The 13663-nt window shown below is 37.6% G+C and overlaps 1 protein-coding gene and 1 long non-coding RNA gene across 11 annotated transcripts in view; one reads left to right on the top strand and one right to left on the bottom strand.

Annotated features, from left to right (window-relative positions):
* The window catches only part of LRRC7 (leucine rich repeat containing 7), a 491781-nt gene that overhangs the window by 55175 nt on the left and 422943 nt on the right, over nt 1-13663 (bottom strand). For 8 of the 10 annotated variants that reach the window (XR_012034800.1, XM_072834031.1, XM_072834030.1 and 5 more), the window contains one exon: nt 10064-10183. The exons of the other annotated variants lie outside the window; for them this stretch is intronic. Coding sequence is in view for 7 of the 8 variants with exons in the window: in XM_072834031.1 (XP_072690132.1) it covers nt 10064-10183 (120 nt within the window). In the remaining variant the exon portion in view is untranslated. The remainder of the gene's footprint in view (nt 1-10063; nt 10184-13663) is intronic. 10 annotated transcript variants of the gene reach the window in all.
* Nucleotides 1-13663, top strand: part of LOC140637771 (uncharacterized) — an 81314-nt gene that overhangs the window by 65432 nt on the left and 2219 nt on the right. The window lies entirely within an intron of this gene.

The raw sequence follows: 13663 nt of genomic DNA, 5'->3' as shown, positions 1-13663 counted from the left end.
GTTGCCAATAATTAAACACCAACATGACAGACATTGTAATAAGTATTTTCCATCATGATCTTAATTTTTAGGACCACCTTACAAGATATGCATCACTGTCCTCTCTTCCCCACTGCAGACACTCAACAGCAAAGCTTAATATACCCAAGGGCCAATTAAGGTCAAACTTAAAGCTCACAGTTTTTGTTTGTTTGTACTCCTGCTTAAAAGAAAAAAAAAAAAAAGCAAGACCTTAAAAACTAATTAAAAAATTGGGATTCTTTTTTTCCCCCTGCAGGTTAGTGCATAGTTGAGTTTTCATGTTTTGGTGTAATTGTCATTTTACAGGGATTGATCACTATTTGGTGCAGTTTTATCACTTTTACCAGTGGTTTTTGGTGACAGGATTGAGGTGATTTTTTTTTTTTTTTCTTTGAAAATGGAGACAGTATTAAACAGGAAGTGGTGGCTGGAATCTTCGATGATATGATCAGGAAGCTGGATATGCGCAATTACTGAGAAACAAAATGAACAAAATGAACAAAATTCAATATGATGCAAGAATCTATAGGTAGGTTTCAATCATGCGTAGATCTCCTGATTCTGTTCCTTCTGAGATTCACAAAAGTAAAGAATTTGTAAATGTGTCAGACTGAACAAAATGAAGTTTGGAAAACAAGTGCTTTTAAGATTATCTAAAATAGGGGCGCCTGGGTGGCTCAGCGGTGAGCGTCTGCCTTCGGCTCAGGTCATGACCCTGGGGTTCCGGGATCGAGTCCCACGTCGGGCTCCCTGCTTGGGGCCTGCTTCTCCCTCTGCCTGGGTCTCTGCCTCTCTCTGTGTCTCTCATGAATAAATGAATAAAATCTTTAAAGAAAAGAATATCTACAATACTTGATATGTGTAGGGTCAAGAACAACAAGTAGAAGAGCACTCAAAAATGATTTTTTAGCACATGACTGGAGCCAGGGTTTCTTTCTCTCTTCGGAGCAGGGAACAGAAGAAACCATACCAAGCTGTGGCAAAACGTACTAGCTAACTCTGTGTCTCCTATATTGCTGACGTTGAGGGTTATTGGCTACTGCAACAGGGCTACGCTATGATGTTTTCTGAATTTCTGTGGTTGAGTCGGGGGCGGGGGCGGGTCCCTTCCGGGATAACACCGTGGTCAGACCGGGCTGTAGAAGCAGACCTTCCTGGGCCCCAGTCCTGCGTTCTTCAACTGCATGCCTAGAGAAGACTTTTCTTCCGTTGACATTTCCACCACCTCCTATCCGCATTATTTTTGAGAACAAACTCCATTACGTGATAGAAATAGAGTAAGTTTAAAACGTCTATGAATCACATAATACTAAAATAAATTGATTAAGACTGCATCATCCTAGCTGTCAGCTTAACAAAACAAATCTTTGAAATGGATCATTAAATAGAGGAAGTTGCTTCATTGATTTCTTCAAAGGCTTCTTCCTGATCCGGCGACTATTACTGAGGACACAGATCTGCCTCCGAAGGGTCCTCTTTTCATAAAATTTTTGACTTCCTACAGGTCACGTACTCTTGCTTTGGCATTTAGTTGCTGCTTAACAAGTCTTTATATTTATTCAGGCTTCTCTGTCTTAGATCAATAATCTGCAATTATGGGGGGGGGGCATTGAATCTCATTGGTTATGTTCATTCTTATTTCTCCAGTATAGGGAAAGACACGGCCGCATTGATTTACCGGAAAAGGTAACATGTTAGCCAATCAATAAGCTAGGTTTCAAGAGTCCATCTGAATAACAGTTGTGATTCTGGTCACATAAAAGGAATGCGAATTGAAATTCTCAAGACGAGATTGAGCCCTTAGCTCACAACTCCCATTATTGTTCCTTGGACTGTTCTACGTGTTTTAACTTGACCTCTAGCAATGCATTTTCATTCTCTTCTGGATCAATAACATATTTATGCCATAAAGACCATGTTGAGGCTGTTCTAGTAGAGACAAAGGCATATAGGCGTCAGGGGAAGAAGTTAGTGCTTGTTCTTAATACAGTCACTAAAAATAAGCATCAGAAATTTCAAAGAGCCTCCGGTGAGTGGATGCTAACAATATTATCCATAATTGATACCCAGCCACAAAAGCCATGATTTTCACCTACCTACCTCTCTTGCTCCTGTCCCTGCCTAACCTGCAGGGGTATTTGTGGGAGGGTGGGTACGCTTGCCTCCCAGGCAACTGGTGTGTTGCTTAAAACCCCTTTTTCAATCTAAGGGTAAGATTTACACAAATAATCAGTTTCAGATTATATCTGGATACCCAAACTCCAAGAAAAGTAGGGTTGCATTGTTTTAGGTACAGAGAGTCATTTTCAGAGTCCTGCTCTATCCAGAGGGATAGAGGTTCATGCATTTGGTATCTTCCCAATGTCCCCCTCTCCTTTTTAAACTTTGGTCCTTGAAAAAGGTGGCTTTTGGTCAAGAGTAAAACTTTGCATACATTCGCGTAAGAAACGTCTTTCTGGGGATGATGTATTGTGCGATGAGGTTTTCTTGTTTTTGTAATTTAAAAATCTGTAATCGTATGACTTCATCAACTTGGCCTTCCACTGACTCAGTTCTTGGGTTTTGGGCAGAGCCCCCTGACGGAGGGTGCGTTTGGCTGCTATCTCTTCCTGGAGCTCCGCAGCCCCGTAGATATGCCATCACCATGGGTATCGGGGCAGTCTTTATTTTGCTCAACACGGAGCCCTGACACCACCATGAGTGAGGGCGACAGGAAGAGGGTGAAGGAAGCAAGGAGAATCTCAACCAACCAAGTGATTCACAAAGACCGTTTCCTAACATTTAGAAAAATGTTTGGAGTTACGAACGGCTGTAGAAAGAATTCCAATCTGTTCTTGATTTTCGGTGCTGGCCAGTCTACCAGAAGAATAAAGAAAAACCTACTCAGACCAGTACAAAATTTGCTCCCATCAGACACAAAAAATGAGGCCTGGGAAGGAGAAGCAACAAGGCGGGAGCCAGGACCGGGCTGGGCGCTCACGGTGATGGGGAAAGCTGTTCCCACTCGCCTGTGGACTGACCCAGGCCAGGCTCTCCCCCGGGGGCTCTTCTCTGTTACTGGTCTACACTGGGAGGGAAAAATGCAAGGCCTCGGGAGAAACCAACGCAACCAAACCTACGCAACCTGACACACCTCTTTCTGTATAAAAGGAGAGTTTAGCTACAGAACTGACAATTCCTAAGGGTGCAGAATATTTTTTTTTTAATCTCACTTTTATTTTAAACTACAACTGATGTTCCTGATTCTGATGTAGTTGATGGAAACGAGAAACATTTCTATCTCCCTGTATCTCATCTTTTATATGTAAAGTTTACTGGGATGATTTTCCTATCTGCTTCTTCCACATTTTGACTTGCTCTTTTTATTTTCTAAAAATTTGTTTATTTTAGAGAGAGCGAGCAAGCGCACAAGTGGGAAGGGCAGAGAGAAAGGGAGAGAGACTCTCAAGCAGACTCCACACTGAGCACGGAGCCTAACGTAGGGGCTTGATCCCGGACCCTGAGGTCATGACCTGAGTTGAAACTGAGTCGGATGCTTAACCAACTGAGCCACCCAGGTACCCCTGATTCAGTTGTCTGAATGATGTTTTGACCAGATGGTCACAGCGACACAACATGAGATTTTCAGAAGGTATTTTGGATCTTTTCTTTCTAAATACATGTAGTAAGAAGCAGTAAAATGCATTATACTAAGATATATGAGAAATGCCAAAATTAAAATAAGGAATGAATATTCCTTCCTAGGAACTTAATTAAAAATTTTAAAAATTCTTCATATGATCTGAAAGAGCAAAAATTCCAATTTGGGGGCCTTGGAAAGAAAGGATAAAATGAACATGAAAATGATAAAAAAAAAAAAAAAAGCCCATATCGTTTCTCTTGAATTTCTTTAAGTTTCTCCTAATGAGTTTCTGGGCATGCCTCAGAGATGCCAAGCATCTGGCAATCATGAAGCCCTTCATGGCTGAACTGGCACCAGAGATGTGAGAAAATCATGGGCAAATTCAGCACGAGGGATAAGTTTGTGAGCCAAGACTAAATTAGCTACGCATTTATGCTTTTCTTTTCAACGGTGTCCATCCCGGTGTTGACCCTTGATTATCTATCTTTATTATTCTAGCTGCCAAGCAATTACGTACTTAACCTAGAAAAATAGACACGTGGGAGGGGAAAAGTCACGAATGCTAAAAGAGAGCTTTGAAAGTCTAGTCTTTACATATTAAAATTTTTTCAGATTTAATATCACAAGGATTTTAAAGTTTTTTGGTTATTGCCTTTTCCGGAAAGGAAATGTTTTAAGTTTCATTTGTTTTAATATGCCACTTTAGCCTTTGGGCTGCAATGCTTTTCTGTCCAGCATTGTTCTATCCTTCAATTTTAAATCTTCTCAGGGATATTCAACCTTAAGACTCTCAGTATTTTTTTTTTTTAAGGCTTAATATCCTTAAAAGAGTTTATCATTTCAGAGTTAAGGAAAAACAGCCTTGTGACTTGTACGGAAGGAGTCGGCCAAATCAGAGTATAATGTTTGACTTTATTTTTTATTCTTTTTAATTTTTTTAAAAAATTATTTATTTGAGAGAGAGAGAGAGAGCACATGGGGGAGGAGCAGAGGGAGAGGGAGAAACAGACTCTCCGCTGAGCGGGGTGGGGTTGGGGGCTTCCGTCCCAGGACCCTGAGATCACGACCTGAGCACCATGACTTAACGAAAGGCAGGCGCTTAACCAACTGAACCACCTGGGTGCCCCTAATGTCTGACTTTAAAATGAAAAATTTTCCACTTCCATTTTATTCTATGACCTTCCTACTATTTTTTCTATTTCTATTTTACTATTTTTTTCTAAGTGCAGGAGAGTAATCCAAAGTATTTAGTCACCTGTGGAACCTTGGCATGTAATCTAACCTAAACTCTGTGTCTCTGAGAACCTCCGTTTTTTTCTTTTATACAGTGGATAAAAATACTAGTACTTACCTGATGTGGTTGTCATAGGGCTTAGATGAAGAAATACGTTAGAACATTCAGCACAATGCCTGCCACAGAGTGATATTTAATATGGTACATGATAGTTCTTACCAAGGTGACTGCAGCATAATCCAATAGACAGAGATGTGAAAGGAGTCTAACATACAAATATCCCTGAAAACACTGTTGTTTTCAGCCATTGCAAAATTTTTAATAGCAATCCTTAAAGTGCTGGAGTAGTACCACTCGGAACTCGGGGAGATTTACGTTGACTGTGACATGTTCTTCTAGCAATGACTCCCATATTTTTTGGATAAATGGACATTTAAAATTTGAGATTTTGGACACTGACGTGGCAAGAGAGAATTAACAAGTCAGTTAGATCCTACTTCTTGCCACTCAGAAAAAAAGAAAAGAAAAGAGAACAAAGAACAAGTCCAGATTTAAAACTCCCACATTTTGCCAAGGATGAGTACTCAGGACAGAAGCAGTGGGTAAAGAACAAAACGCTTTCTGATCGATGAGCAACTTTTGTCTAATTACTTTGCATGTCTAAAATATTTTATGTGTTGGAGGGCACCCAAATTTGTTCTCCTTTGGTGCTTGGGGCACTCATGGGCATCCCCATGAATACTATTGATATTAGTTCACCAGAGAGCTATGGTTCAGTCACCGTTCAGTCTAAACGTGTGTCTCCCACTGCATCTCTGAAGCATCACAGTGGTTTCTGGTCACAGTAGTATCACAGCACTAATACCACACAGTTGGGGTATCACAGCAGTAACACAGGAGTACCTCTAGGCATAGCAAGAAGATGAAAAAATATCTGATACATACAGAGACCTCAAGAAATACACTCAAATGGAGCTGGCTAAGACTTCACTACTTGTTTTCCTTTGATTCCCCATTCCATTAATAGTTCAATTTTTAATTTTCCATTCTCACTCTATCTGGCCCAATGACTACTCGTTTCAACAAAATGTAGTATTGATTTTTAAAAGCATTCGCTGTAGAATGAAATATAAACCCAAGAAATAATCGTATAATTTTCAGAGGTATTTCAGTAAATCCTGTAGCCCAGGCTGATAATTCCATTACCATTTTCATTTCCTTAGGTCGTTTTTCACTGAATAGTAATTAACTTAATATATTCAATTGTTATATATATTACATTCAATTATATGTTTTATTATTATACAATAAAAACCTGAATTTGAAAATTTAGAGCATTATTTATGCTCTCCATGTGATAATAGGTAGATATATCTGTATGTTCTAAAATCTCAGATTTTAGGCAAAAGTGCTATAACTTGGGGTAGTCTGAAAATGCATCTCGTGGGAAGAAGATACCAATGAATTTACACACGAAAGACATCATTTCACATTTGACAAGAAGTATAAAAGGTTATGACGTTTTCAGGTACATTAAACAACTGTGTTAGTCTTTAATAAGATCAACAGCCTCACAAATGTTTACTCCGTACGGGGTTGCATGAGGTTCTTAAAGCAAGTAGAGAAGCAAGCAAGTGATCATGATTTGTACTGATGATATGATTGAACATAATATTATGGAGTTTGAAAATAATTTTAGGTAAGATGGATATACGGATGGATAATGTAAACATCTGTTAATTCCATTTAGAGTAACAGGTGAATAAATCTTTGTCTTTTATGGAAAAATTAGAGTAGCCCTTTGCAACTATGTAAGTGGATATGGTTTCCTCCTTTGGTCAGGCCACCTTCCCTCGGCTCTGATAGGTATTCCCTGAACTTCCTGTCATCATATTCATCCTCTTATATTTCCTCATAAAGAAATAGATTCTCTTCCTTTCTTCTTTGAGATTTTCAACTTCCTTTTTACCGGTAGCTTCTTATCAGCCTTCCAATGTGGTCAGAGGTCTGCCATCTTTAATATTCCTTTTGTCTTTCTTCTATCCCTCTTCAGAGTCTACCATAATTCTCTCATTCCTTTCTTGAATTTTTGAGGTTTCTATGTTTATCTACTCCTTACTGTAGGCTCCAATGGATTCCACTCCATCAGTTAGATAAACTCCTTTTGCCAAGGCCACCATTCTAAATCCAAAGAGCCTTTAGTTATACTTACCTTGTTTGATTTTTTTTTTTTTTTGGCACCACGTAACACTGTTGGCCACTCCCTACTTAAAACATTATTTCCTTTTAGTTTTTCCTTCTTGTTTCCTAGTGGTCATTGGAGTTGAAAGCCTGATCTATTCTACTGCAACTGATTAGTCAAAGCCAATCATGATTTTATTAGACTTGCTGGGGGTGGAAAATCCTCAGCTATTTTGAATCAGTGAGATGTAAGAAGAGGTTTGTTGAGGGATTTGGGAGGTTTTGCTTATCAGAGACAGCTGTTAGGAACTTGGTTCTCTCCCTTGACTGATTTGAAAGAGGAAGCTTGTATCTCCATTTGTCATTGGCAGCCAACTTAAAATAATGAGAGAAACCAATTTTAGGATAAGCCAACAGTATGGATAGGAGAGCGGAGAGAGAGAGAAAAAAAACACCCCTATGTATTTAGGTTAAATAACTGGAGGCTAACTCTAATCTTGATAATTAGCTAAATATTCACCTAACATTCAAGGCTGTTTCCCTTGATTTTTCTATAACGTGTGGCAGAAAGAACCCTACTGATAAAATCTTTGATTACTCCTTCTCTGTTCTTCTTAAGAACATCCCTTAAATGTTGGCGTTCATGGAGTTCTGTGTCATCCATCTGTCTCACTCACAGCTCAATCGTGACATGTGTTTTGATGATTGCTAAGTTTGTATCTTCAGCTAAGATTTCTTTCCTGAACTTCAGATAAATATATCCAAATATCCACTAAGCATTATCACTCAGATACCCTAAACCTCCCTCAAATCAACACATTTAAAACTTAAACTACCCTCCTCTCCTCCACCTCCACCTATTACTCTTTCGGTACTTGCAATCTCAGTGAATGGCACAACATCAGTCCCTTGTCTAAGTTGGAAACCTGTGTGTCAGCCACGGAGCTTGTATCTATCTCCTCTATCCCACGTCCAGTCAATCACAATATCATATTGGCTCGCCTTTGAAGAAGATACTGAATCTATGCATTTCGCTCCCAACCACCGTAGATCACAAAAGAAGCTTTTTACCTGGTTCCAATGCCTTTCTACAACTCCTTCTCTGTAAAGCTATCAGAGTGTTCTCTAAATGAAAATTTAATCTTGGCTTTCCCCTGTTTAAAACACTTCAATGCTCCCCTTCTCCTTTCCTTCAGAATAAAGTGCAGTGTGATCAAACTTCTGTTTACCTTCCCTCCTTATTTTACACCACTCCTCTCAACTTACTTCAGTTTCTTTACTAAAAAGGTGCCCTTTCCAGATACTCTCAGAACCCTATATCCCAGCTTTATAGCATTAATCACACTGTTATGTTTTTCTGCTATGCTTAATACTGCCCAAGAGGTAGACTAATAACATGTGTAACACATACAAATATGATCATTCAATAAATAATTTTAGGTAAAATAATTTGATAGTTAATATGCATTTTTTTAAAAAAAGCAGTGGAAAGTAGTCATCAGGAGGAAAATCATCACCTAGATTACAAGTAAAGTATACGATTATACATGTAAGTTATGAAGCACAATTACAAAATAAACACTTGTGTACTTAAGAACTAAATGTAAGAGCCACAATTCGGCTTAGGAAACAAGACAGTAGCAAGAATAATGCAAGTTTCCTCCCTGATCCTACCCCAGCCTTCCCTTCAGAAATAACCACAATCATAAATTTCGTTAACCATTCCCTTATAAAAATAGTTTTCTGACTCATGTACTTATGCCTAAACAATATATTTTTAGTTTTGCTTGTTTTTGAGATTTATAAATATGAGTTTTGATGTGTTCCATCTTCTGAAACTTGTTTTTTACTCAAATTATGTTTCTAAAGTTTATACACATTATCATAATTATGATTAACTAATTTTCACTGCTATAAAATACTCTTCTTTGTGAATAACAGAGTTTATTTACATGCTTTCCTGGTGCTGGGCATTTGGGTTTTTCCAGTGTTCTACTGTTGTAAACATTACAAGTGTCTTGAATAATACCTCACGAGGGTAATTGTTGGAATGTAGGGTATGTGCATGTTCAGCTTTGTAAGATAATTTGATACCAAAGTGATTGTGCTTTTTATTCCTATAAGAACCATAAAATGGTTTCCATTGCTCCTATACTTGCAAACAACTTACATTTTTCAGACTTGACTTTTGTGATTAATAGGTATAAAATAGCATCTTTATTCTTGCATTTCTGGTTGCCAAAAATATTTAGTTTTTTAAAATATTTATTTACTATTCCAACTCCCCTTGTATTTTACCATTCTTTTGTATTGTGTTGTATGTCTTTTCTTATTGATTACATGAGTTTAAAAAAATATATTCTGGAATACCCATCCCTTGTTCCTCATATATGTTGCGATCATCTTGTGCTTTTCATTCCCTTCACGGCAATTTAATAGGTGGTATTATAATTACCTACTTATCACTTAGGCTACCTCAGTAGACTAAAAGGTCTTCAAGGTAAGACACCATCTTACTCATTTTTGTTCCCCAGTATCTAGCAAGCGCTCAATACATAGCTGAGTACATACAGTTGCTCAATAAGGATTTATTGAATGAATGGGTGAATGAGCTGCTGTGACTTTAAAAATGGTCAATCAACCTTTTCTAGTCAAATTTCATTTTACACAAACTGGCTACACACCATACTGCTGAGCTAAAGAGTGTCATTCCTGTACTTGCACTTTGAAGGTGGGAGCCCGGCACTGGTAAGAGGTGATAGTACCTGCAGAGAGGTGGCAGGATATTGTCTGCAAAAATTTGTTCCCAACTCTGAACATTTGGGAGTGTTCATTTCTCACTCTTTTCGATGTACCTATAGTTAACTAGACTCCCTATAGTGGGATAATATTTAGCCTAAATTTATTACAAAATTAGAAATGATGCTAAGACACAAGATATGGATTACATATTACAATGGATGCACAGGTTTCATGGGTTGTGTCATTAATTTGAAATTGGTTACCTTTTTAGTAATGGTGTCCGGAGGTACATCCCGCCTCCCAAGAGGATAAGGATTCCATTGGCCACTAGGAGATACATCTTCTTGTCCATTGTCTAAAATGTTGCTTTGCTGGGACGGGGTCTATTGCGAAAATGGTATGGCATTCTTTAGTGATGTAATAGAAGTTTATCATAGTTTTCTGAAAAGAGTCCCTAGTGACTATGATAAGATTAATTTTGCTTAATTGCAGCAAAACAAATATCCTGAACTGGAAGTATTATTATACACTATTTACTCCATAAGAATTCTAAATTGACAGCTTTTGGACGCAGTGAGAAATTCAATTAAAATAACCACCTTAGAGTTATTTACTGAATTTTAAAGAAAAGTTTAGATTATTTACAGTACCTGAATAAAAAAATATAATCAGAATAACATCAACCAATTCTTTAAAATCACAACATTTAAAACCTGCTCAATTCATTTCTTTAGTATGATCTTACCATTTAGAATATAAGCTGAAACCATCTAATGCATAGTATATAACTTTCAATATTCCAACCACAACTTAAACAAATTTTATAAGGCTGTACGGATTCTGGTAGAACATGCTTTGCACACTAATCCAAAACAGTGTTAATAGTAGCATAGTGTAGATTTATGGTTCTATGACATTACCTACAGAATCGCTTTTAGGGAAATATGAGAGGAACATAAAAAAATACTGTGCTATTAGAATCGCAGCATAAATAAATGACTGTTTTGATTCTGAATTTATTTATATAGATCATTTGTGCTTTAAAGTTTAAAGTCGTCATATATTTTAGCGGATTTACTGCTTATTACTTTTAGTAAATAATAATACCCCCTTTATTGTTATTAATATTAGATACTGGGGTGGGCTCCCTGGTCTGATCTAAGTAATAGCAAGGGATTGATTACACACCACCAGAAAGACAGCTTCCAGCGGAGGGATACAGTACTAGTCTGTTTTTCCTGTGGAAGCAGATCAACTTTTCTGAAAGACTTTCTCCTGCCCTAACCTACAGGCTATCCAGGCACTCCTTGATTTCCTGGGGAATTCTTATGTGGGTGAGAAATTACGCTCAGTGTTTCCTACACCATTTCCTGTATATGTTTTGAAGGGTCCCTATGGATAAATAAAGCCTGGTTGGAGGGTGTATGTGCAGCTCTTCTGTGTGAGGAGCTGCCCAACCCCAGGAGGGGAGAACTGGGCCATTCTCGTCACAACGTGGCACAGTTGAGCTGCTTGGCAGCCCTCATCTGGTTACACAGAGTGGTCCTAGTCGTTTTTTTTTTTTTTTTTTTTAAAACAATTATTTAACCATCCAATCTGCATTCTGACTGCATGCATTTATAAAAAGGGATTGCTTGGAACTGTTTTAAAATAAGATTATGACCCTAGATGAAGTTCTCCTAAGGTCTCATGGATATAATGAAAAGTAAGGAGGTAACTCAATTTTCTTCTTGTACTTTGGTCATATAAACTCCTTTCTCATGGGTCTATCAGAAGTGTGAAAAAAAGAGAATTAAAGTAGTGCATCGAAGCATCAAGGTTAGTTAGGAATGAATTCACTTGTGTTTGTTTGAAAAATCCCATGTAGGTAACACATTTAAAGTACATACTACTTGAAAAAAAAAAAACAGATAGCTACTCAATGGCTGTCTGTGTTCAAGTATTAATTTCTTAGTCTTTTCCTTTTTCAAATGAACATGTTTGCACATGCCCGTATACAATTTTTCTGGACATTAAAATATGACAAGTGAAATCATTAAAATTAAGCAGTTAAAATATAAGTATTTAGGGTCAGCACTACTGGCAAGTGCTCTTTTGCTTATTTTTGGTTTAAATTGATGGTTTAAACTAATATCCATGTCATTCTGGCTTTATTTCTTTGCCAGTGAAGTAGGATAATGAATGTGTTCATCTTGCTAGGTGTGTGTGCAAAATCTATTTTTGAGAAGTGGCCAAAATGTAGTGCAGTTATCTTTTTTCTTTTTTTCCCCTCCATAGCATCCTCCTCTCCTCCCCTATTTCCTGCACTAGTCTTGCTTCTGCTGCCCAGATGTGACTCCCAGTCACAGGGAACAACTGAGAATTGCAGAATTCTTTCTGGTGTTAAAAAAACAAACAAACGTGAAAACCCTTTAGTCAAAAATCCTGATATCATGATGGTGTAGGCTCTTCACTGGTTTAGGAATCAATCTTTCTCTTTCTAAAATTAGAATTAGCAACCACACCGATTCTACATCACAGGGGTCAGAGAAAACATAAACATGCAGACACATGAAAAAAATCCTTTCACTAGACATCAAAATTAAAACAACTTCCTGAAAGCAATTTCCTTTCTTCATTTCAAGAGTGCTGTGGCCTGTTTGTTTTTAATAAGTGAGGCGCCCTGGGAGCTTAAGTTTGGAGAAATAGAAAGACTGTGAAAGCCGTTTATTAATGCTGGGGTTGGGGTGGTCCAAAAGAGAATTATACAAATGGGTTCACGGTCTGTCTCAAAAAATGTATAGCTATTTACAAAAAAAACTGTACTTTAGATAAAGTGCTACTGAACTGTACATAGATGCAGTTGCTCAGTTGTTAAAATTCTATAAGGGATTAAAAGGAACAACTGAAAAATATACCCCCCAAAAGAGAAATTCTGTAGGCCTTTAAATAGTTTAAAATCATAGAGAAAATGGTCACTATGATTTATGAAAAATCAGAAATTATATTTGTTAAGAAATACACGAATGCTAGTTTTGCTGAAGGAATACAGTCCTGGAAATGACTGTGGACATTCGTAGATTTAACATTTACGTTTTCGACCACTGGGAATGACCATGAGGGACTACTGGAAGAAGTAATTTCTAATTTTGCTGAGACATAAATGTGCATGAATATCTGTGACATATATGCCACGTGTGTGAGTGTGTGCATGCGTGTGCTTACGTGTGTCCATATGTGAGTCTGTGTAGGTGTAGGAGTCACATCTATGAATAAATGGGCTTAGCGAGTCCAGTGGTTTTGCTTTGGTTAGCTAATTAATGGGTGCACCGAATGCTTGGCAAATATACGTAGTACATAAAGCTGGAGAAGTTATACGAGAGGGGTATTAGCATTTGGCACATTGCAAAGGTCTTGGGATGTAGGCCTTAAGAACTCAAGGATCTGTCTTGCTTAGTAATTGGCATATAGTTCACGAAAGGCATTACCATGGATTCAAAAGTGTCTGAAAAACAATTTTCCCTGAAGTATTTCTAGTGAAAATTATGGTTATTCGTTTTCTGCATATATTTTTTAAAAAATAGGTATTACGAAGACAAAGGTATGCCAAATTTCATTATAAATGATTATGATTTCAAGGGTTCAATCTGAAGGTTGTAATGTAACATTTAGATGATTTTTAAACCAGCATTTCACTATTTCATCTGTACGAGTCCTAACGTTATTATTTTGGTAATTTTAGCCATTGTCCATGAGGACTTATGTGGATTTACAGGTTGGAGGTTTTTTTTCATAATTAGAAGGATAAGTGAATCTTTCTTGAGTGATAGGTAGCCAATAATAAATGCAGCAGAATCAATAGAAACTACAGGCAGAAGTTGCCC

This window comes from Canis lupus, chromosome 8 (assembly GCF_048164855.1).
Source record: "Canis lupus baileyi chromosome 8, mCanLup2.hap1, whole genome shotgun sequence".
NCBI classification, from domain to species: domain Eukaryota; kingdom Metazoa; phylum Chordata; class Mammalia; order Carnivora; family Canidae; genus Canis; species Canis lupus.
Note: the sequence above shows the minus strand (reverse complement) of the source record. Positions and strands in the feature narration are given on the sequence as shown.